This window comes from Mangifera indica, chromosome 5, assembly GCF_011075055.1.
Source record: "Mangifera indica cultivar Alphonso chromosome 5, CATAS_Mindica_2.1, whole genome shotgun sequence".
Classification (NCBI taxonomy): Eukaryota; Viridiplantae; Streptophyta; class Magnoliopsida; order Sapindales; family Anacardiaceae; genus Mangifera; species Mangifera indica.
The window spans coordinates 14,421,997-14,443,598 of NC_058141.1; the positions used below are offsets into that span (position 1 = coordinate 14,421,997).

At 35.4% G+C, this 21,602-nt stretch overlaps 3 protein-coding genes across 13 annotated transcripts; 1 reads left to right on the forward strand and 2 right to left on the reverse strand.

Annotated features, from left to right (window-relative positions):
- Window positions 1–376: 376 nt before the first annotated feature.
- Window positions 377–5,945, reverse strand: LOC123216315 (ribokinase-like). Of its 3 annotated transcripts, none has more exons than XM_044636740.1 (13): window positions 5,694–5,945; window positions 5,427–5,478; window positions 5,235–5,324; window positions 5,078–5,155; window positions 4,920–4,994; window positions 4,564–4,616; window positions 4,268–4,418; window positions 3,326–3,436; window positions 1,955–2,081; window positions 1,709–1,806; window positions 1,345–1,483; window positions 853–905; window positions 377–773 (listed from the first exon to the last, which is right to left on the reverse strand). In XM_044636740.1, the coding sequence occupies exons 1-13, from the start codon at window positions 5,825–5,827 to the stop codon at window positions 690–692; spliced, it is 1,245 nt and encodes a 414-aa protein (XP_044492675.1). In that variant the 5' UTR covers window positions 5,828–5,945; the 3' UTR covers window positions 377–689. The 3 variants fall into 3 exon arrangements, with proteins under 3 accessions (XP_044492675.1, XP_044492677.1, XP_044492676.1); XM_044636742.1 differs by having other exon boundaries at window positions 5,668–5,835; XM_044636741.1 differs by lacking the exon at window positions 4,920–4,994.
- A 203-nt stretch (window positions 5,946–6,148) lies between these two features.
- On the reverse strand, window positions 6,149–12,864 carry LOC123216313 (receptor-like serine/threonine-protein kinase ALE2). 9 transcript variants are annotated; one of them, XM_044636732.1, is made up of 10 exons: window positions 12,641–12,863; window positions 12,217–12,482; window positions 11,071–11,154; window positions 10,616–10,732; window positions 10,006–10,122; window positions 8,785–9,153; window positions 8,443–8,703; window positions 7,854–8,243; window positions 7,391–7,631; window positions 6,149–7,125 (listed from the first exon to the last, which is right to left on the reverse strand). In XM_044636732.1, the coding sequence occupies exons 2-10, from the start codon at window positions 12,272–12,274 to the stop codon at window positions 6,414–6,416; spliced, it is 2,349 nt and encodes a 782-aa protein (XP_044492667.1). In that variant the 5' UTR covers window positions 12,275–12,482; window positions 12,641–12,863; the 3' UTR covers window positions 6,149–6,413. The 9 variants fall into 9 exon arrangements, with proteins under 9 accessions (XP_044492667.1, XP_044492666.1, XP_044492674.1 ...); XM_044636731.1 differs by having other exon boundaries at window positions 12,217–12,540; XM_044636739.1 differs by having other exon boundaries at window positions 10,616–10,729; window positions 11,071–11,088; window positions 12,163–12,864.
- A 2,511-nt stretch (window positions 12,865–15,375) lies between these two features.
- On the forward strand, window positions 15,376–20,130 carry LOC123217264 (WD repeat-containing protein WDS homolog). The gene is made up of 4 exons (XM_044638169.1): window positions 15,376–16,852; window positions 17,905–18,006; window positions 18,441–19,076; window positions 19,618–20,130. Exons 1-4 carry the CDS (start codon window positions 16,199–16,201, stop codon window positions 19,801–19,803), a joined length of 1,578 nt encoding a protein of 525 aa, XP_044494104.1. The 5' UTR covers window positions 15,376–16,198; the 3' UTR covers window positions 19,804–20,130.
- Window positions 20,131–21,602: the final 1,472 nt, after the last annotated feature.

Below are 21,602 nucleotides of genomic sequence, written 5' to 3' on the forward strand. Positions count from 1 at the left end.
AACATCCAATCACATAATAACACTTCATTTGTATATACAAATTGTATACTAAAAATAGGTATACATAATTTTATTGAATTATTAATGGGGTGAATGGATAAAAAAATACACATTTCAAAGACTATGATATGGCTACTTCAGATGGGAAATGACCATTTGGCCTATTTAGTTTGATGTAGCGTTAGGACGTTAGATTTTGAATTCAAAGTCAATTCAATGAAACTAATAATTGCTTTCTTTCTTTTCATGAAAATAATAATAAAATATAAAAGGCATCTACAATTAAAGGAATAAAAACCCTATTTCTAATGTTGTAGAAATCAGTTTGTATAGATTCTTTCTGCCTCAATTGGGACTGAACAAATAACGAAAAGTTAAAAACTCACACTGCAGCTTGAAATTTTACCAAATTGTTTTGTGAGAAATGTATGAACCCGAGATATTCATCCAAGCCACTGTGGTATTTGAAACTACAGGTGACAACCATTTTAACAGTAATAAGGGTGAATTTTCACATTAAAAAGAATTCGTCCGCAGCAGCCAACACTGTTCCCACGTTTACAGCCACCAACCACGATGGCCAAGGCTTTACATGGAATGGAGGACTACATAGGGACAAGAGACACTATGGTTGGTACTGGTTATTGTGTTGGGAGTGGAAATTCCACAATGCCAACCAATCTGAAATCCTACTGTAAAAAAGATGCCAACCGTGGATCTGTCCTGTGCGGAAGACCACCTCGGGCCCCCAAAGCCCTACAATTAGCAGCCGCCTGCAATCAGCTCATGGCATTAGAAAATTTATGTCGCATTGACTGTCTTAAGTTGATATCCACAAAAATAAAAACATACCACTTGAGCTGCAAATGGCAACATTTTCTCTGGTGGCATGTTGGTGCAGATGGCTACAAAAACAAAGTAGACATAAAAACTATATCAATCATCCTGTCATTAGAAACAAAGTTGAGAAAAAGCTCCAGGGATCATGGATTATCGTATAAAATGCTTTAAGGTGACCACTTATATGATAATTATGACCTCAAGATAGTTTATAACCAAACATGAAGACCTTTATACTTTTAGAATTATAACAATGGTATTCTAACTGATATAAATTCATTAACTAGTTTTAATCACATTTCTTCTTCCAGAAATTTTCAGTCCTTTGATTTGGACGCAGAAAAGTGTAAGAATTATGGAAGCAGATGCATGTAACGATCATTCTTGAACATCAAATAATTATCTAAATCAAATCAACAATAGAATGCCAAATGAATTGTGAACAACAGAATATGGAAACACAGCAATCTTGTTCAGATTTATTGGATTCCATAGTTAGCCTACCATAAAGAACTGCCCCAATAAATGCATCCCCTGCACCAGTGGTATCAGTAAGTTCTGATGGTGGAATCTTCTCAGCTGTTCCAACAAATAGCCTCCCGCACACTGTTCCTATCCCATTTGCCCTCAATTTTGTCTCTAACTGGGAGAATTAAAAAGAAAAAGCACACAGTATACTCTCAACTCAGCTTTTCCCTCATTATATAGCTAAAAAATACAACAGAAATTAAATGGGGAATTTATGCTCAAAAGCAAAAGAAGTTCACACTAGTAGTAGGCAGCAGCTCAAACTTACAGTATTGAATTATATGCCCAAAAAATACAGCAATAAGAGATCCCATATTGTAGATTGTTATAAGTATATTACCGATGATACACTTGTTGGGGAGGCAACACTCTTGTCCTTTCTCTGTTCTAGGGTTTCCAATAAGCTGTCTACATCAATTTCCTCCAGATCCAGATTCTCTGCTCAGAAGAGTACACAATGAAAACCCTTATATTTCTTTTCGCAAAGTATAATAAGATTGTGTGGTTCACTAAACCACATGTTCCAACACTATGTGCACAGATGATCTTCCTCCCAACAAGAAAAATTAGGTAATTGAATCCTCACCATCTACACTTCTCTGAAGCATTATGCATCCATTCTCACCCAAGGTCACTATGACAAATTTCAAATTTGGCAATCTCAAAAGCAGGGCAACAAGTGCACCTGGCATAGACGGTACCTCTGTCCATGCCTGTCACATGAACAAATCACAACATAAACCAAATGAATCATTAAAAAAATTAAGTTTAGAAGCAACATCAGATAACTGACTGAAGCACCAGAAATCCGGTTCTAGTTCTCTGTAATTTTCATTCTGTTAGGATCCCAAGTGCAAGGTATGGGATTTAGATCCCACATTGGAAAGTATGGGCAACTAGTGTAGGGTTTATATAGCCTTGGGCTCTCCCATCTCAATAGTTAGCTTTTGAGGTGTGGTTCTCCTAAGGTTCGTATCATTTGGTATCAGAGTCATCACCATGTCTCCCAGTTGCAATCGTGCGGCGTGGGTGGTGATGTCGGCATTGCAGTGTTCACCCGGGGCTAGCAGGGAGCTAGCGCACAGCTAGCCCGCGTGGGCGCCGGGGCTGCGGAGCGTGGTGGTATGTTAGGATCCCAAGTGTAAGGTATGAGACTTATATTCCACATTGGAAAGTATGGGTAACTAGTGTGGGGTTTATATGGCTTTGGGCTCTCCCATCTCAATAGCTAGCTTTTGAGGTGTGATTCTCCTAAAGTTCGTATCACATTCCCTACCAGAGTTGTGGTGCAAAGTCAGCACTAGAAGCATCTATCTAAAAAGGAACTATGTAACAGCTTGTTCAAAGTTTAATGTTATAGTAAATGGAGGCAGGTACAAGTTTGATGTTGCAAAACATTAGAATCAAAGGATCATTACATATAAATCCCACGTGTGAGTTCTGCCTATGGATGAAAATATAGGCAAAATATAAATAAATAAATAAATATATATATATATTGACAGAGAACAATTTTAAGTGACAAAGAGAAAAAAAAAGATTGAGGAACAGAGAAGAAGCACAGATATCTTGGGATGAAGCAAAATAATGAACAATGAAGAAATGAAACATTCATGGATTTACACCAATAAATTGACTAAAAGTCAAAATGTTCACTAATTAGCTGGTTAATCTTTCAGCATACCAAGGACCTCAAATCTAATCTAGTATATGGGAGGGGCCACCTTTGTAGAGAAAGATTAGACCGGACAAGAAAAGGACAGAATTGATTGGAAAATGAAAAAAAAAAATCATCATAAGTCTTCATAAAGAGGAAAAAGAAAAGGGATTGATGGGAGAATCATCAATGCTGTATATTCTATATATCTGCAAAAAAGAAGCTTTTTTTTGGATTTCAAAATTTCCTTGTTCAGGCAGTAAACTGAACCATCAGTAGTTCAGTAAACAATAAACTTGCCTGGGGAAAATTTTCTGAGCATACAGCATAATCTGCCAATTTTAGAAGATCAGCAAACCCTTCTCCTTCCATCTCCACATCAACTAAAATAGGTATGTTCTTGCGAGCAGCCTGTACCAGAATTATCCAATAAATGCTACTTAGTTCCTATTAGTCAACATAATTTTTTTTTCTTTAACAATGAAAATCAGGAAAAATCATATCAACCATTATCAGAAAGTTTACATGTAAACCATAACGCTCAAGCAATCATTCTACCAAATTCAGTTGTTGAACAGTACATCATACTTTATTTTGCAGGATACATAGTAGAATTCAGATTATAGACAAATCAAATGAAAAGGCAACAGGCAAGCATAGTGGAAGAAACAGTTTAGGGAAAAATAAGACTACAATAAGCTTCAGAGTAAGAGCCATGTGAACAATCTTTAAGGAGAACTTATTGATAGTATTTCAGTAGCTTGTTATTCAGGACATATCATTAACCACAGATTATCAACAAAGATTTTTGAAAGTAGAGATTAATAAAGAACCTATTTATACCAATGACACTGATTAAAAAGGGCTGACAATATACAGTCTTAATCTTCAGCTCTTTTGCACAAAGTTACTGCTTGCAGAACTAGAAGCAGCAGTTGTACCTAGTGGCTCATGCCCGAAACATCAATGGAAGCTTATTGCCAATTATAAGGAACAGGAAAAGGACCAACTACATCTGATGCATCCAGTAGTACCCATAAAATATTGATAGAAGTGGAAATTTAGAGACATTCAACTCATAACTTCTCCAAACTAAAAAGAGAAAACACAGAAAATCTTTCCCAAAATTTGATCACAATCTTGTATCATTTGACATCTCACCAACAAATTAACCTCCTGTGATCTCCATACAGTTCAGCACTTCCAGGTATATTTTAATATGATGAAATAGATAGCAATTACCTCTTGTGCAATTACTATGGCAGTTTCAGGCAACCTTCCATCAAAATAGGCAATTCTGGCACCATCCAATGCAGATAACAAAGTTGATAGTGGCAGTTCAGATGGCATAAAGGGTGGATATCCAGGGGTGAGAATACCAGTCCGAGTTTTCCTGAAAATTATAACAATTAATCAACCAGAAATGCAACCTCCAAAAAATAAATTGGGTAATTGATGATTCCTTTAATTCAAAGCTCACTTAGAAAAGTTGTTAAATTAACTGGATCAGCAGAGAGAGCAAAGTATTTAATGCTTACGCTTGGTCGTCAATGATTACATAGCAAAATGTTGAATTACCTTCCTCAGAAACCTGCCATAAAAAATGGGAGTACCTACATATAAGATTAAGAAAAAAGTGGCAATATGATGTTGCACCATTGGCAAACTAACAACCAAGCTAAGCAATACATTAGGATATAGAATTAAAATAAACAAATTATGCTGATATATAAATTTTGATAATATAGTGATATACACCTATAGATAAGTGATGCAAGAAAACTGAAATATCTGAAAACAAATTTACAGGGATAATTGTCAATTAAAATAAATATTTTATTACTCAAAATTTCATTTGTGGTTAAGTGGCAATTGAAGGTCGCTTAAAGCTTACCACCAAAAAAGAAGTATCGACATTATCAGCTTCTAACTCTTTCAGTATACCTTTGCCTTGAGGATCATTGGCAATCTAGTGGTCACACACGAAGACAATTAAAATACTGTGAATATTAGAATGAAAAGAGTTGCTTCTAGAAGGAGATAAATAAATACCTTGGAAATTATCCTAGGGCTCAAGCCCAATCGAGCTGCACAGGTTAACGCATTCCCTGCATTGCCACCACCTGCAACCTTAAACCAGCAAACTAAAACATTATCATATATTATGCAACAGGGTCTAGAAAGTATAATGAATATGTAAAAGATATACCTTGAAGTCTATACTTCTGATCTTATCGTCAGGCTTGGGGTAGGCTGCCACTACCGCCAAGAAATCCAATGCCACAGCCCCACATCCTACCTGTAAAAAACAAGCGCTTCCGCATCATGACCGGCTATAGGAAAAAATAACCGGTGCGCGCAATAAGAATAAATAAACAGTACGTATAGAGAGGCAACGCACTACGATTTGGCTTTCAGGGAGAGGAGGAATAGAATCTGACGACATTTGGAACCTGCGTATCTCCCATGAAATCATAAAAAATATTCAAATGAATTGAAATTAAAAAATAAAATACCAAAGAGATGTCCGAAATTCAATATAAACCATTAAAGTCAGTGAATTTTGCGAAATATTATTTAGAAAGTGTCTTGTTGAATGATAAAGAAACAAAATCAATGAACTAAGTTAAACTTGAATTGACCTCATAGTCATCGATTATTGAAGAACCTGGAAGTGTTGGCTGTTGAGACGAAGAGAGAGAGAGTGAAGCGCCGAGGTAATAAAGATTTTGAAGAGCTGGAGAGAGAGTTGGACCAAAACGAAATGGCTCTAGAAGAGGTTGACATTGACACCAAGAACATGTCTCCGGTTTTAGTCTTCAGCGACTTGCGTAAATCGGGGGAGAGACAATGAGACCGAATGTGGAATGTTGGCTCAGAACCCCACGAAAGACTTTACATTTCAGTCTTCCAAGTCAAGATAAGATTTTAATTTTCTTTTTAAATGCTTTTTGCCTTTTATTTTTTCACTTTCTTTGCTTTTTTTTGACTTATCCTCGCGGTAAAAAGTACATTAGGTTTCTAATTGACCAAAGGGATGAACAAATATTTTCCCAGTAAACATTATAAATGTAATCAATTGGGTAGAAAGTTTTCATGCGGTCAAACAGAGAATGGTTCCCATTTCGAAAGGTTGAAATGATTCCCGTAGCGGTGTGTCATGATACAGCATGCATCCAAGAATCAATATTGGCGCATATAATAAAAGGAGTACGCAGCTTACACCTCAACTTCGTATACTAATGAATCAATACTATCAAAATTAGACGCCAAGGACCCGACATGAAAATAGCAAGAATCACAGAGGCCGATTGACCGCTAACTGAAATGCCCTGTCCTTCAGAACTGTACAATTAAAAAATAATAAAAAACAATCAGTAAAGAAACCTCAAGCCCAATATCCAAAGCTCCGTAAATGCCTAGAAAGGAGTCCTCCATGTTCACTCATGCTCCCTCTTAATCTATAGAAGCTTGCTTTACTTCGGACTGTTCTTAAGGGGCCTGATCTATTTCCATGCCTAATTGGTAAAGACAAGCCATCCCCGCCCACACTTGAAGCTGAAAAAGCTCTGTTTTGCACATCTTCAAGACGGCCAGAACTGTACTCCATTGTTACGAAAGAGGATGCCTGTCCGAATATTAATCGTGGCGTGAGTGCACCAGCATTCCACCAACTACTATCTGAACGTGCAAGCTCACCTTTAAAGTCAGAATCTTGACCAGATGACTCCTTTTGGCTACAGCAATCCCCACAGGTTTCATCTGTATCATTATACATCAATTTAAGAGCCTGCACAACTTCACCCATAAATGGTCGGTTGGTCACCTCCGGGTGAACACACATTGAAGCAATAGCTGCCACCTTTGCCATGTCATCAAAGTCATAACTTCCAGCCAAGGAAGGATCCACCAACTGCTCCAAACCTTCTCTGCAAGTCAGTAGTGGTCGTGCCCAAGTTACAAGATTTTCTTGTCCCTGAGGTTGGGACATATCCACGGGTTTTCTTCCAGACAGAAGCTCAAGTAGCACAACCCCATAGCTATAAACATCACTCTTCACAAGTAAATGACCCGTCATTGCATATTCCGGGGCAACATATCTGAAATCCATAAATTGACATTCTATCAAAATCTGACACACAAAAATGACAGCAACAAGTTCTTGCATTTTATTATACAAACTGTCAGTCATTTTGACCATGGGTAAAGGAGTTATTTGGCCGAGGAAAATCTCTAGAATTTAGAAAACTAAAAATCGAATGTGGACACCGGATGGGATTGTATCTGAACATGAGTTCACAGTAACAATTTGGTAGATTTGGCAATGAAAGATAACGATGAGTACTTGAGTGAAATTAAAAGTACCCGAAAGTTCCCATAACACGAGTAGAAATATGATGACTGCCTTCGGTTGCTTCTCTAGCCAATCCAAAATCTGAGACCTTCGGTGTAAAGTCATCTTCTAGTAAAACATTGCTAGCCTTGAAATCTCTGTGGATCACACGAGGGTTCGAATCTTCATGAAGATAAGCCAATCCTCTTGCTGCTCCAAGGGCAATCTTCATGCGTGCTTCCCAGTCAAGAGGCCCTCTTTTTTGGTCAACACCTATAACATCAATATGAGAGAAACTTATTAGAAATTTTTCTAAGAGCAACTAGAATCAGACAAGGACTAAATCAATGTTGCCACAAAAGAATGTTTTAATAGTGTGGTATGGTAGAATTGGTGTTTTCATACCACTAAAGCAAAAAGCCAAATGAAGTGCCTCAGCTTATGATTAGAAAGTAATTTATAGTACTTTAAAGGTCAGAGGGTTAAAGGACATACCATGTAAGTGGGATTCAACGCTGCCATTGTGAACCAGTTCATAAACCAGGCAGCGTGTGCGTCCTTCAATACATATACCAATCAATTTCACAAGATTACAGTGATGTAATCTGCTTAGCATCTCTACTTCGGCAATAAATTCACGGTCCCCATTTTGATTATTCCTTGTAAGCAACTTAACTGCAACTTCTGTTCCATCTTCCATGGTACCACGAAAAACACGTCCAAACCCTCCTTCCCCCAAAATCCTCTTTGAACTGAATTTCTCAGTAGCCTTGTCAAGCTCAGAAAGTGAGAATGTTTTAACAGAGAGAATACAAGTAGCCATGGGGGACACAAGGGACACTGAGGTCGAACTAGTGATACTACTAGATAACAGTGACCCAATGCCTGCGTTACACATTAGATCCAAACAACTCCATTACACATAAAACAATGTAGATAAATTCAGACAGGAATGCTGAAATCTAACTAAGCTTTCACTATCAAAGACGATAACGTTACAATAAGATCCAAATGTCTTCAATATTTGACACTTTTGTACAACATATTCAAGACATGTTAAAACTACAATCAATTGCGTACTTACCAGATCTTTTGTTTATAGATGATGCAAATGCTGGACGCACAGCACTTGATGGCCTTCTAGCCTTCCTCCACTTTACAAGGATGGAGATTGCTCCAATGGACACCAGTAATACTACAAATGCAGACAAAGCAATGATACAAATAGTTCTCAGATTCATCCTCTGATTTTTATTGACAAAATTTGCACTGATAGGGAGACCTCCAACACTTCCACTAGGACCACTCCCCATGTAACTGCCATATGGTGGAGAAGAGGGAAGCCCTGAGAAAGAATCTTAACTCATAACCACATGTAACAAATGATTTGGTGAGCAGGAGATTTTAGAGTTGAGGAGTTTCCTACCTGGATAACTTATATAAATGACTTCATAATTACCAAATAGAGTCGCATTTAAAGGAACTTTCTTAAGCAACAATCTTTCATATGTCAGATTAGCAGTCATATTATCAAATTTATCTCCCAGTGGAACCAAGTTAATTTCTACAACTGTCTTTCCCTGATTTTGACTATCAGCACTGGCACCCATAATTTTCACTTGACTTTGTTGCAAATAAGTTCCAGCTGCAACTTCAATCTCAAGCTCCTTCATCAATGGAAAAACAGCATAAGGAGCTACATCCAAAAGAAGCTTGATTTTCAAAGGAAACACACAACCGCAAGATGAACCATAGGGAGCAGCAGTAAATGGCTCCACACAAATTTGATCACAACCTACAGAAGAATCAGTAAACAATGTACAAAACAACTCGTAAGAGACAGATTGTAACCTGAAAAGATTGGTGTCAACAAATACAACACTACAACATGGAGCAACTTGAACAAATTTATTATGACAACCAAGATTAAGACAATGGTTATCTTACATGTTTGTATTTGTAAACCATTCCACTCTATAAGTAAGTGATAAGCAAAGGAATCACAAGGCACAAACTTTTAGAGTAAAATATATTCTTATACCACAAGTAGTCTCTAAATAACAATGTAAAGGTCAGTAGACATAAAAATGGCTTTTGGTTTGTTTTACTATGAGCATTATTACAAGATTTTTGTTCAGAAAACCCAAATTCAAGAACAGAAAAGAAATCCCCAGTGACGACACAGAAGAATTCATATAGCCTCAAATGGAAAAAAATTATAGACAAATTCGATCTTTCTTTCTCCCATCAGTTATTCTCTTTAAATTAATGAGTCGGTATAAATTTCCAATAAGTGATTCCTGACATCTGGAAAGAATAAAGAAATTGAAGTTTTGGAAAATAGCTATGCATCATCTAATACTTCTTTTTCCATGCTAGCCATAGTGGCAACAGAGATCCCTTTGTTTATATCTCCTTCACCTACCCTGTGAGATTCCACAGATTGCTGGCATCATATATTTAATGGTGAAGAATACCATAAACATTTACCAATGAATACATGTGCTAGGATCAGATATGATGCAAAAAATTTATTGAATACTCGCGATTTCTTTGTAAGTTCTCCACTGTCCAATGGTTATGAAAAATTGCGGAGAGGGAGAGAGAGATTCTACAACACAATTAAAGACCATCACTGAAATATTACCTTGTCTTTCAGGAGGGGATGGAGTGACAGCATGAGGCTTCACATGATGATGATGACGATGATGACGACCATGACGATGCCTTCGAATTGGATGAATACCAGGACCTGAAATGAAGGCTGAAGTAGAGAAGACAATATATGTTATTTTTCTGTAACAATGCCGCAAGAAGGAGGGAGAGCACAGGGCGCAGTAAATGATGGACCAAGTGGTAGAGAAATGCATGGGAAGTGTGTGGGCAGTTATGATGAAATAGGCAACAGTTAGCATGAAGTGGGCAAGAAGAAGAGTCGGGATGAAGGGAGGAGAGAAGTAGGGAAATGCGGAAACATAAAGAAGCAGTTATGAAATGGCCAGGTATAAAAGAGTGATTGCAGAAGGAAGGATGCAAGGAAAATCAGAAAGAAAGCATAGGTGTAGGGAGAGTTTTGGCCTCTGAAAGCCAATAGAATTGTGTTTGGTTTCTGTTTTTGTTCTTTGTAAATACTACTATTATCCATTACAAAAATCCTATTTTCTGTTGTTTGGTTTGAGAGTTTACGAGATTCATGGGTTCCTAAGTCCTAACACAATGTGATGGCAAGATGCTAAAAATAAGATCATGGTAGATACCTTGATGGATAGGGGATGGTGTAGGTGCCAAATAAGGTCCCAACAAAGGCTTAACAACATGCGTTCGACTTGGCCTTGATTGAGCAAATGACATCCTAATGGAAATTTCCCTAGCTGCTAGCAGCACAAAAACCTCAAAAATTATCCATGTGTGAACATTTACCCAAAAATATAGAGAGAAAGAAAGAGACCTATAAATGATACCAGTGAAGGTGATCAATTTTATTTGGTTATTTTATACGGTCCAGTTTTCTTCTCTGGAAGATTGTAATTCATGGATAACTTTTTCTCTAACAATTTTGATTTCTAAGGGATGTTATCAAGCCAACTTAGCACCAAAGGAAGATTTTCTATATATCCATAAGTTTTTATATGAAAACTTTTGGATGGGAATTAAAACTTTACAAATCAAGGTTGGAATAAAGTCAGCAAATTATAGCAAGTAACAGCCTTACCATGTTCAACTAAGACTTCTCTAGTTGATAAAGGCTTATTTGATTGCGCGGAAGGAGATAAGTATATGCGGAATAATGAATGCCCTGAAGTTAAAAACAGCATGTCCGTTAGCTTTCAGAACTGCACCAAACCTTATAATAGACAATACACCTATGTTGAATAAATATGCTACAATGACATATGTATGACATCACAACCATATTTTACAATGAAGATAAGAATGTAACATAGAAACCATGATCATTCTTCGGAAAAGATAAATCCAAAATAATTGTTGTGATCACTTTAAGAGACATTAAAGATTTTATATTCCCTTTACTAGGCCTGTTCAGGAAACGAAGATCAAAACAATTATCTCACTCTGGTCCCAAGATCCGAATGTCTTTTAATTACATCCTGTATATTCATAAATCTCTCATGGATACACATCTAAAGAAATATTCCAATGCCTTTCATTCTAATCTTTAATTCACAAATCAACCGAATCTCCTACTATTAAAAATCAACATAGAAAGCGAAAAGTATATACATTAATGTCTAATGCCATATCACACACATGCAATAAATAAGAAAAACGATGCTCCAACAGGAAAGAAAAAATATCAAAAATCATTGAAACTGATTTAACTTTCAGAGGGCAGCCAGTTATTTTACATTATACATGTAAAGATGCTGAAACATGATAGGGAAACTGTTGCAACCCGTAACGCCATCCTAGTTTTACAATTTTCTTTGAATAAAAGAGAATTACAATTAGCTTAGCTTGGGTGAAGGACCAAATTGTACTCCATTACTCAACGGTTCACAAAAGGTTTCCGAAAAAGCTAATTATTTAGTGAGAGAATAACAAAGAAGAATAAAAAGAATAAACGTTTGACCATTTGGTGACGTGTTTCAGTTTCAAATTCAACTTAGCTAGTAGACAAAAAAATGTACAGCTTCTTTTCCAATTGTTCACACAAGAAAGACAAGAACTGAAGTTAGCTGCTTAAAAATTATTTAATACCAAAAACGCCAAAACTAATCCTCCAAAAAGGCTAAATACAAACAAAGGGCATTGTTTATCCATAGTAAACTGGAGGCTTCTTTGCCCTCAGATAAAATGCCGTAAACTGGAATGGCATTAATCTTAAAGAGAGCAGTACCTAAACATGAGGAAAGAAAGCTGAGAAGGTGAAGAATAAGCAGAGTTAAAGCAAGCATCTTCTCGTTTTAAACCGAAATCCAAACAGAACATTGTCAACAACCAACACTTTCCAGCTCAAGCACCTCGCCGGGGACTGACCGTAGCTTCCTCTGGTTTCGTCGAACCACTGGGCGCCGGCAAACCTCTCCATCGCAGTCCGTCGCCACAATAAAACACTCCATAACTATCAAAAGCTACCACGAAGACATCATCACATGCCCTCAGCTTCAAGTTCCAAAAGAGCAGAAAATAAATAAAACCCTAGGAAAGAGAATGTTGGTAGCTGAAAACAAGACAAATTACAGATCCAAAAAACACGGTAAAGATCTAGCAAAAGAAACAAATACAGATACAGAAAGAGATGTCCTAAAAAAAGCACGTACAAATGGAGGATCTATGGAGTGAGCGAGAGGAGAAGAGAAGAAAAGAGAATAGAGAGATCCTGAAATGAAATGGAGGGCGAAACCAAAAATGGCCGAGGTTTTGATTTGAATGAAGAGTGCGTGTGAGAGTTTGGTGAAGCTAAACAGGGGGAGAGAGTGAATGTGTCTGAGAAAGAGCGAGAGAGTGAGGCTGAGAGTGTGGGTGAGGTGGTACTGGTGGGGCCCTTTATTGCTTGCCTTGCTAGCTTGTGTGTAGCTGCGGCAATGTTCTACTCCGTCTACGTGCCTATGGAAATTAATGATGAATGTCTGGTCCACGCGTTCATTAAGGCGCGTGCTAGGAACGAATCATTGAACGACAAGGAAAGGGCCATTTGGTACCGTCGGTTGGAAGGGTTATGTCTTTCCGGAATTTCAGAAAAGTTAAAAAAACAGCCAAAAGATTCATTAGAAAAATAAAATAAAAAGTAAACGGAAAGGATAGAACGTTTGTGCGGGGAAAGTACATCAATGCTTGCAATGGCCGTGGACTGGCTTTTATGCGCAGAGTTTTATCCGGTTCGTGTAGTTGATCGGCCCGAATATAAAACAGTTCGATTTGAATACAATTTTCCATCATAGAAAGTAGCCCCAAGGCCTTATTCCCACCCAAGGCTTGTTGAAATCCCGATTAATATTTGAAAACTAAATACTTATTTATTATTCAAATTTATTAGAAAATTTTGTTAATTTAATTAAAATTACTATTTTACCCTTATTCTAGGGTTTTATATAATTCAAAATTTTTTCTTCAATTGTCCCCCCAAAGTTTAAAAACTTTATATTACACCCCTATTTCCACCATTTTCACAAACAATGCCAACAACTTGTCCCATCCTCTTTGGGTGATGAAGAAATTTGAGAAACTCTGGTAACTACTCCATTCATTTATAGTCGACAAAGAAACCATAATCGATAAGAAAAACGATGGTCTTGTGAGTAAATCAAATGTTGACGAAGAAAACCCAAGAATCATGATGTTCCTTAAAGCGAAAATGAGCATCATAGCAAAAAATGAGCGTTGAGGAATTGACCGAGATATCATATACACAGATTGTCATCATCAATTGAAAACAAGAGCATTATAACAAGCGTTTTATCCAAATCTTTCACTTGTTTTTTAATCGAGAAATCATGATTGAAGTGTCGGAAATTCTACCAGAGAGAGAAAAGTATGGAGAAGAGAGAGTTTGATCACCAGAGGAATTTCACCAAAGAAATTGAAACCTAGTAAAGGAAAATGTAACTTTTCAAAGTTTAATCTTGAAAAAAAATTATTAATTTTCTAAACTAAACGAAAAAATGAGATAAAGTTTTATAATTTTTAATATATTATTAGTTTAATAATGATTTTACTCTTAAAACTAATTAATTTTAATTGTTTGTGAATAAGAATTTAAATTTTTAAAAATTAACTAGTATAAGTTAGATATTCAACAAACCTTAGGTGGAAATAAGTCTTTTGGCCTAAAATATATATATATATATATATATATATATATATATATATATATATATATATAGTTCAAAATTCTTTTTATTAACATTGAGAAATTTCGCAACCAATTGTCTTCCTTGTTTGAAGTCATTAATTAAATAAAAGCTAAAGTATTATTTCTCAGCAAAGTAGTTATGAAATTGACGGGTAATTTTAATTATTAAAAAGTATTTATATTACTTTTAAAATATTATAATAAATATGTATTATTGAGTAATGTTATTTCTTAAACACTTATAGAAGATAAATATATATATTTTCTTTATTTTATTTATAAAATTATCATTTTTACGTATATACTTTGAAAATATAATATATCATCAATAGTTTTAATACAATATTTATATTTTATTATGTATTTTACGGATATAGGTATTTATATCATTTTTTTAATATTATATTAAATATATATTATGGGATAATGTTATTTTTTAAAAATTAAGGGTAAATGTATATTTTTTATTTAAAAAATTATCATATTTATTTTTATATTTTAAAAATAAGCAATATTATGTATACCCACTTTGGGTACATAAATACATACACACTTATATGTGTCATCATATGGTTGGTTATTGTTTTATTTTTAATTTAAAATCATCAAATCACATGATGACACATATAAATGTGTACACATTTATGTACCCACTTTAGGTACACATAGTTTTATTGTTTAAAAATATAATACATTATTAATAGTTTGTAATATGACAATTAATAGTTTATAGGTTTAACAGTAAAAAATTGGAATTGTTAAAGAGCATATTGAGATTTTATAAACACCATAAATATTTTTCAAATTTCAAAACTCTTTTAAAATTTTCATTAACACTCATAATATTTTTATTAACAACAGTTTCACAATCCATCAAATAGGCACGGGGATGACAGTGAAGATACCCAAGAAAAAAAGTTGTTGAAAATCATTTTTACAAGAAAGAGAAGAAAACGCGAGAAGCAGAGCTTGAAGATGAACAACAGAAATTAAATGAGGAAGAAAGAAAGAATCGGAAAGAGAAAAGCATGGGGGAGAGAGTGTTTATGAACCCAAGGCTGGCAAGAAGTGGACATTAGATGGAGAAGATTCTGATGATGAAGTACCCCCAAACTGAAAAAGGAAAAATTTAGGAGGGTATCTTCAACATTATAATAAACAAGGGGATAAATTGGTGATTTAAAATTGAATTACTAGAAAATACTATATTAGATAATAAATAAATATTTAAATTTTTATAAGTTAGTGGGTAAAAATTGCCATTAAACTAAACCTTTGGTGAGAATAAGGTTTTGACTATAAAAAAAAGATAAGCACATCAAATTTGTAGGGGAATGTTTGGCTGACAAAGGTTTAGAGGTAAGTTGAAATATTAAAATTTATTATTTAATTGTAATGGCCTAACCTAACAAACATGATAGCCAACCTTAAATTATTTCAGAGCAGCAAATGTTTGATCCCTAACGTATCAAAATTATGTCAACAGAAATTTTCGAAGAAAATTGCTAATGAAGTAACTTTATCGGTTGGCCGCCCATTAAACCTACAGTTTAGGTGCTTCCAACAACAAAAACTGAAAACGACACCGTCTTTATCCAGAAAAGCCGAAGCCGGCAATTTCCGGATCTATCAACAGGAACTTTGCTTCTTCCACCATCTTACCTCATTACTGCAACACACCAACGCCAGTTAACCCAAATTTTGTCTTCTGCTCACTTATTTTCGTTTCTTTTTCATCTCTATCCCTGTCTCGTTCTATTCGTTCGGTGCACTCACTTCTACGTCTCATAGTTCTATACTTCTATTGTCGTCATATATAAATCTCCGCTTATTTTCCACGTCAGCCGTCTACTCTCGTGAGTTGTTATGAATCTTTTGCTAAGTCTTCGTATCTGGTAAGTTCGTCTGTTTGCTTGTTGGTTCTGAGGATTTATTTTCAACTGTTGATTAATCGTGGAAAATTTACGCTGCTGTTGTATTGATTTTGTAAACTCATGATTAGTATGGCGTAGAATTGGCCAATTTGATGGATAATTCAGAAATATTGATTGGCCCGAGAGGTCTGATAAAGAGGCATGAATTTGTCAGAGTTATAGTTCAATGTTTATATTCATTAGGCTGCAAGAATTCGGCTTCTTGTTTGGAGTCTGAGTCTGGAATATTATACAAATCTGTGGATTTTGAAAAGCTTGAACTGCAAATACTTAATGGGAATTGGGATGGTTGTATTGATACACTTAATGCAATTTCGGGTTTGAATTTAAACGATGAGGTGAGAGCTTCAGTGTTGTTTTTGGTATTTAAACAATGTCTTTTGGAGTATTTAAATCGTGGGGAGGAGTCATTGGCTTTGGATGTTTTAAGGAAAAAAGTTCCTTCATTAATTGTGAGCAAGGAGAAAGTTCACAACCTTGCTTCAAGTATCGTTTGCTTGGAGGAGAAAGAGTTGGGCAAAATTGATGAAAATGCTATTTTTGAGTTCCGGAAGAGGTTGTTGGTGGAGTTGGAGAGATTGCTTCCTCCACCCATTGTGTTGCCTCAAAGAAGGCTGGAACATCTTGTTGAAACTGCGGTTACATCACAGATTGATTCATGTTTGTATCACAATTCACCTGATGCTGTTTCTTTGTATGAGGATCATTGCTGTGGTAGAGATCAGATTCCCACGGAGACTGTTCAGGTGTGCTTTCTGCTGCTTTTGAAACTGTCACGGCTAAGATAGATCTAGTATACTAGTTTTTATCTCAATTGTTATATGTGTTTTTTATTACATTTTGGGTATTGTGTTATGACTGTTACTAATTTGCGTGTTGGCTGCCTTTTGTTGATCAAGTGTATGAATGTTGTGGTAACTTGGAACTGGTAAAATTCTTTGTGTTAAATACACAAACTTAGACAAGCCCATGAATTAAGGCATGTTGAGTTTACAGGATCTGATTTGTTATTATCTTTACTTAAATCTTTTTATAACCTGCACACTTGGCAGTTGGTACAGGATAAAATTTTCCCCCAAGTCCTATTCCTTGAAATTATCTTTAGAATAGAGAACAGAAATATTGATAATTTTCCTTAATCTTGATTTGTTGATGAGATTTTAAAAGTTCCTTGTTGATCTATTCATGTGATTATAATAGAATTTTTTTTTTTAATTTACTGATTGGAAGCCGACACCACATTTACCATTATATAAACAAAATCCATAAGATATTGTCTTATATTTATTGCACATGGTCGTTTGTATTCTTCTTCTAGCATGTAATAGAAAAACACTTGTATAAATGAATTTATCGGAGGATGATTTACCTCCTCCATACATCCTTTTTTTTTTCCTTCTAATTCCTGTAAAATTATATTTGCCTTGGCTTGAGCGAAGTAATGAACTGAAAACAATATTATTTCATGTTTCTACCTACGTAAAATTAATGAGGATGGCAGTTGAGCATGTTGGTATCATTAAATAGTAGTTTTTTCCCACTTCAAAGAGAATGTCATGTCAGAAAATATTAAATGTTCTCTTTGAGCCAGTTTCTTGAACAAGAGCATTTTTTTATTTACAGTGTAACACACTTGAGCCTTTTATATGGATATGGTCACTTCTACTGTCATTCTTCTGGATAATTGAGCTTGTTCTTAGCAGAAGAAAAGGTTATCTAAGCATAACCCATGGAAACAATTTGTAAAATGTGATGTATGTGACAAAAAAATATTGCTTTGTGATTTCTATTGTTGCAGATATTGAGTGAGCATAAGAATGAAGTTTGGTTTGTACAATTTTCTAATAATGGGCAGTACTTAGCCTCTTCGTCGAGTGACTGCACAGCTATTATATGGAAGGTATTGTCCATATGTTACTTTCTGGCATTGCCTATTGATGTATTGAGTCAAGCATATTTATGATGCTCTGATGTTAAAATTGTTGCTTTAAAATTGATAACTTGCATACAATGTGTCTATACATATTGTTAGATATTGTGCTTCAGAGTATCAGAGCTATGTCTTAAACATTGCTTTCTCACTGGGTACATTTATGATTAAACTTACTGAACAAATCAATGAAAATAAAATTTTTGAGGGCTGTTATCTTATATCTGAGAAACCATGGGGAAGTTAATCGTAGTTTAGCACGCAAAAATGAAATATGGGTATGTTTATACCTATGATGATTGTTTGAAAAACTTACATTTACATGTACATGTTATACTGAGTTGACATCCATATTACTGTGTAAACTTGTAAAATTGATTCATTATATATAATTCTTCTGCTAGGTGCTGGAAGATGATACACTGACATTTAAACACACGCTCCGAAGCCATGAAAACCCAGTTTCTTTTGTTGCATGGAGTCCAGATGACTCAAGTCTGCTTACATGTGGTAATGCAGAAGTTCTCAAGCTTTGGGATGTGGAAACAGGTATATGCAAGCATACATTTGGAGATCATGGCTTCATTGTAAGCTCTTGTGCTTGGTTTCCCGACTCAAAGCGACTTGTGTGTGGCAGTTCTGACCCTGAAAAGGGAATCTTCATGTGGGATTGTGACGGGAACGAGATTAAAGCATGGAGGGGAATGAGGATGCCCAAGGTGCTGGATCTTGCTGTGACACCAGATGGAGAAAACCTTATCAGCGTATTATCAGATAAAGATATCCGGATACTAAACTTGGGGACAAATGCTGAGAGGGTGATCTGTGAGGAGCACCGAATTACATCCCTTTCAATATCTGTAGATAGTAAGTTCTTTATTGTTAACTTAAACAGCCAAGAGATCCATTTGTGGGATGTTGCTGGAAATTGGGAAAAGCCACTAAAGTATAAGGGCCACAAGCAAAACGAATATGTGATACGGTCCTGCTTCGGTGGGTTGGATAGTACATATATTGCTAGCGGGAGTGAGAATTCTCAGGTACATCATTATCCCCAAGGCCATGTGCCTCTTAGTTATTACATTTGAAGAATTCAGATATGTGCTCATGCACCTAACTTCTATTCAATTTTATATTGGTCCAAAGTTTCTATAGTTTCAAATTGTTGTCTTAGATGTCATTTTTAGCTTAAAATTTTGGTCTGTGAAAGTATCAAGTTTGATTTTGTGCTTGGGAGCAAGTTGTACTGTTAAATGAATTGAGAAGGATAACATTCCCATTTCTGAGCTCTTTCCTTGGGTATGATGCATCACATGTACAATGTTAATGCCCTGAGAATGTCATCCAGCCAGATGGTAACTCTCAAGTGTCTTCACCTCTCTCTCATTGCATTCTGACCCCCGGGATAAATTGATGGCTTTTATGTTGTATTCTATCTAATTTTAGAGTAACAAACATGCTCATGTGCTCACACACATGCACATATAGTTTATTACGTTATTGTAGTTTTTGATTAATTCGTTCACCTTCCATTGAATGTTAGAGCAAATGGATCTTTAACTTGCATGTCTGTCTTAACAGGTCTACATCTGGAATCGGCGGAGCTCTAAGCCAATTGAAGTTTTAATTGGTCATTCGATGACTGTAAATTGTGTGAGCTGGAACCCTAAGAGGCTCCAGATGTTGGCATCAGCGAGTGATGATCATACAATCCGTATCTGGGGTCCAAGCCTATCCAAGAAGACACAGTCCGAAAGACTCATTTGAGCAGAAGAGATATAAATTTGAAGTCCTTTGTATAGCTTTCCATTGATATAGATTCGTCAACTTATGTCAGTGGCCTCTCCTAGTTGCCCTGGTCCAATTTTGAAGCACGGTTCCATTTGTAAATTTCCATTTCTTGCTGTTTTTCTCTTCTGTCTTGTTGCTGTCAATCTTTAGGACCTAGTTTTGTTAGTATAGCTGGGACTTACTGACATTGGTCCAAGCGCTATGCGCAGTCTTTGCCTTGTTATCTTAGACAATTACGCATTTTAAGGTCGTGTATTTATACCATAAATGAATTCATCATCCTGTAAATTAAGTTTTTGTCTACCTCGAATCTGTAATAGTTCCAATTGAGTTTGGTCTACGAGGCTGTGATGGAGAGGCAAAGTTTTAGCTGACCCTCCATCTGAGCTGATCCCGGATTAGGGTGGCATGTTCGAATTTGAGTGGACAAAAAATCTTGCCTTGAAGGGATGGGTGTCTATTCGAAGTACATGTGTTTATATATTTTTCAATTTTCCCTAGCCAACGACTATAATTATTATTTTTGTAGAGGATGTGGATATCGGTTCAAGTTGTTCGCCCTGGCTTCCGGTTCGGGGTATATTCACTGATTTTTTTTTTCTAATAAAAAACTATTTAAAAAATAGATAAAATAAAATATAAGTTTTTAATAATTACTATTATTACCTATTTTAAATCACATTGTGTAAGATAGAAACAACGGTCTGCCTGATTATTAAAAATTGAAAATATTTTCTAATATGTTTGAATTAACGGTATCAGTGGTTGTCTTTTTTATTTTTTTATTTTTTTATGTATCAAGCAATATTTATGAATGGTTTATCCGATTTGATTTCAAGTTTAAGTTTGGTTGACTCCCCTCAATATTGTATCAAATTTGGAGCAAAAGAGCTATGAGCCAGGTTGGACTCTAGTTTGACCCATGTGAATAAGGTCATTTTGGTTTAATTACACGCAACATAAAACACATGTAAATGGCCAAAAGACTTATTCTCACTTAAAGTATAGTAAAATCTTAAACTTATATCCATCAATTTTTGTAAACTCATATCTATCAACTTTTAAAAACTCGAACATTTATCTATCATCAAATTTTTGTTAGATTTTTTTGTTAGATAAAAAGTAAAATTATTATTTTATTGATAATATTAAAAACATAATAATCTTATTTTATTTCTCCTTCTAATTTTAAAAATTAATAATTTTTTTATGATCTAATATTTTTTGATTTTAAAAAGTAACAATTTATCCCCCAACTTTAGGGTTTTTCTCTCTTTTAAGTTTTTTTTTGTTATTACATTGTCCACTCTAATTTTCTAAAAATTTTATTTCACCCTTAATGGTCTGTACTTCTTATTTCGATGATGAAACTCTTCCATATTTGGTTACTTTGTCTGCCTAACGTCAGCTCTGCTTTCTCTCCAACTCTTAAGTTGATGTCAAACCAAAACTGCATATTTCTGGTGAAGAAAATTGTATACTAAAACCACGAAAATCACAATAGAACAAAGAGTGCACACATGAAAAAAGATGTTAGAGAAACGTGCAGGAGAGAGGTTGAAAATAAGAAAAACAAAGAGAGATGATTTTGCCAACGAAGAGAGGACAGAGGAGACAATTCATCCTCATCCCTCTTTGTTGACGATCTCTTTCAAGAGGAAGAGATCGATGAATCAAACTGCCTCCTATGATGGTCATTTGAACTATTTTGATGGTGAGGGTGGGAAGATGAAGGTGTTAGTGATGGAGTGGTGACTTGAGAGGAGAGAAAAAAA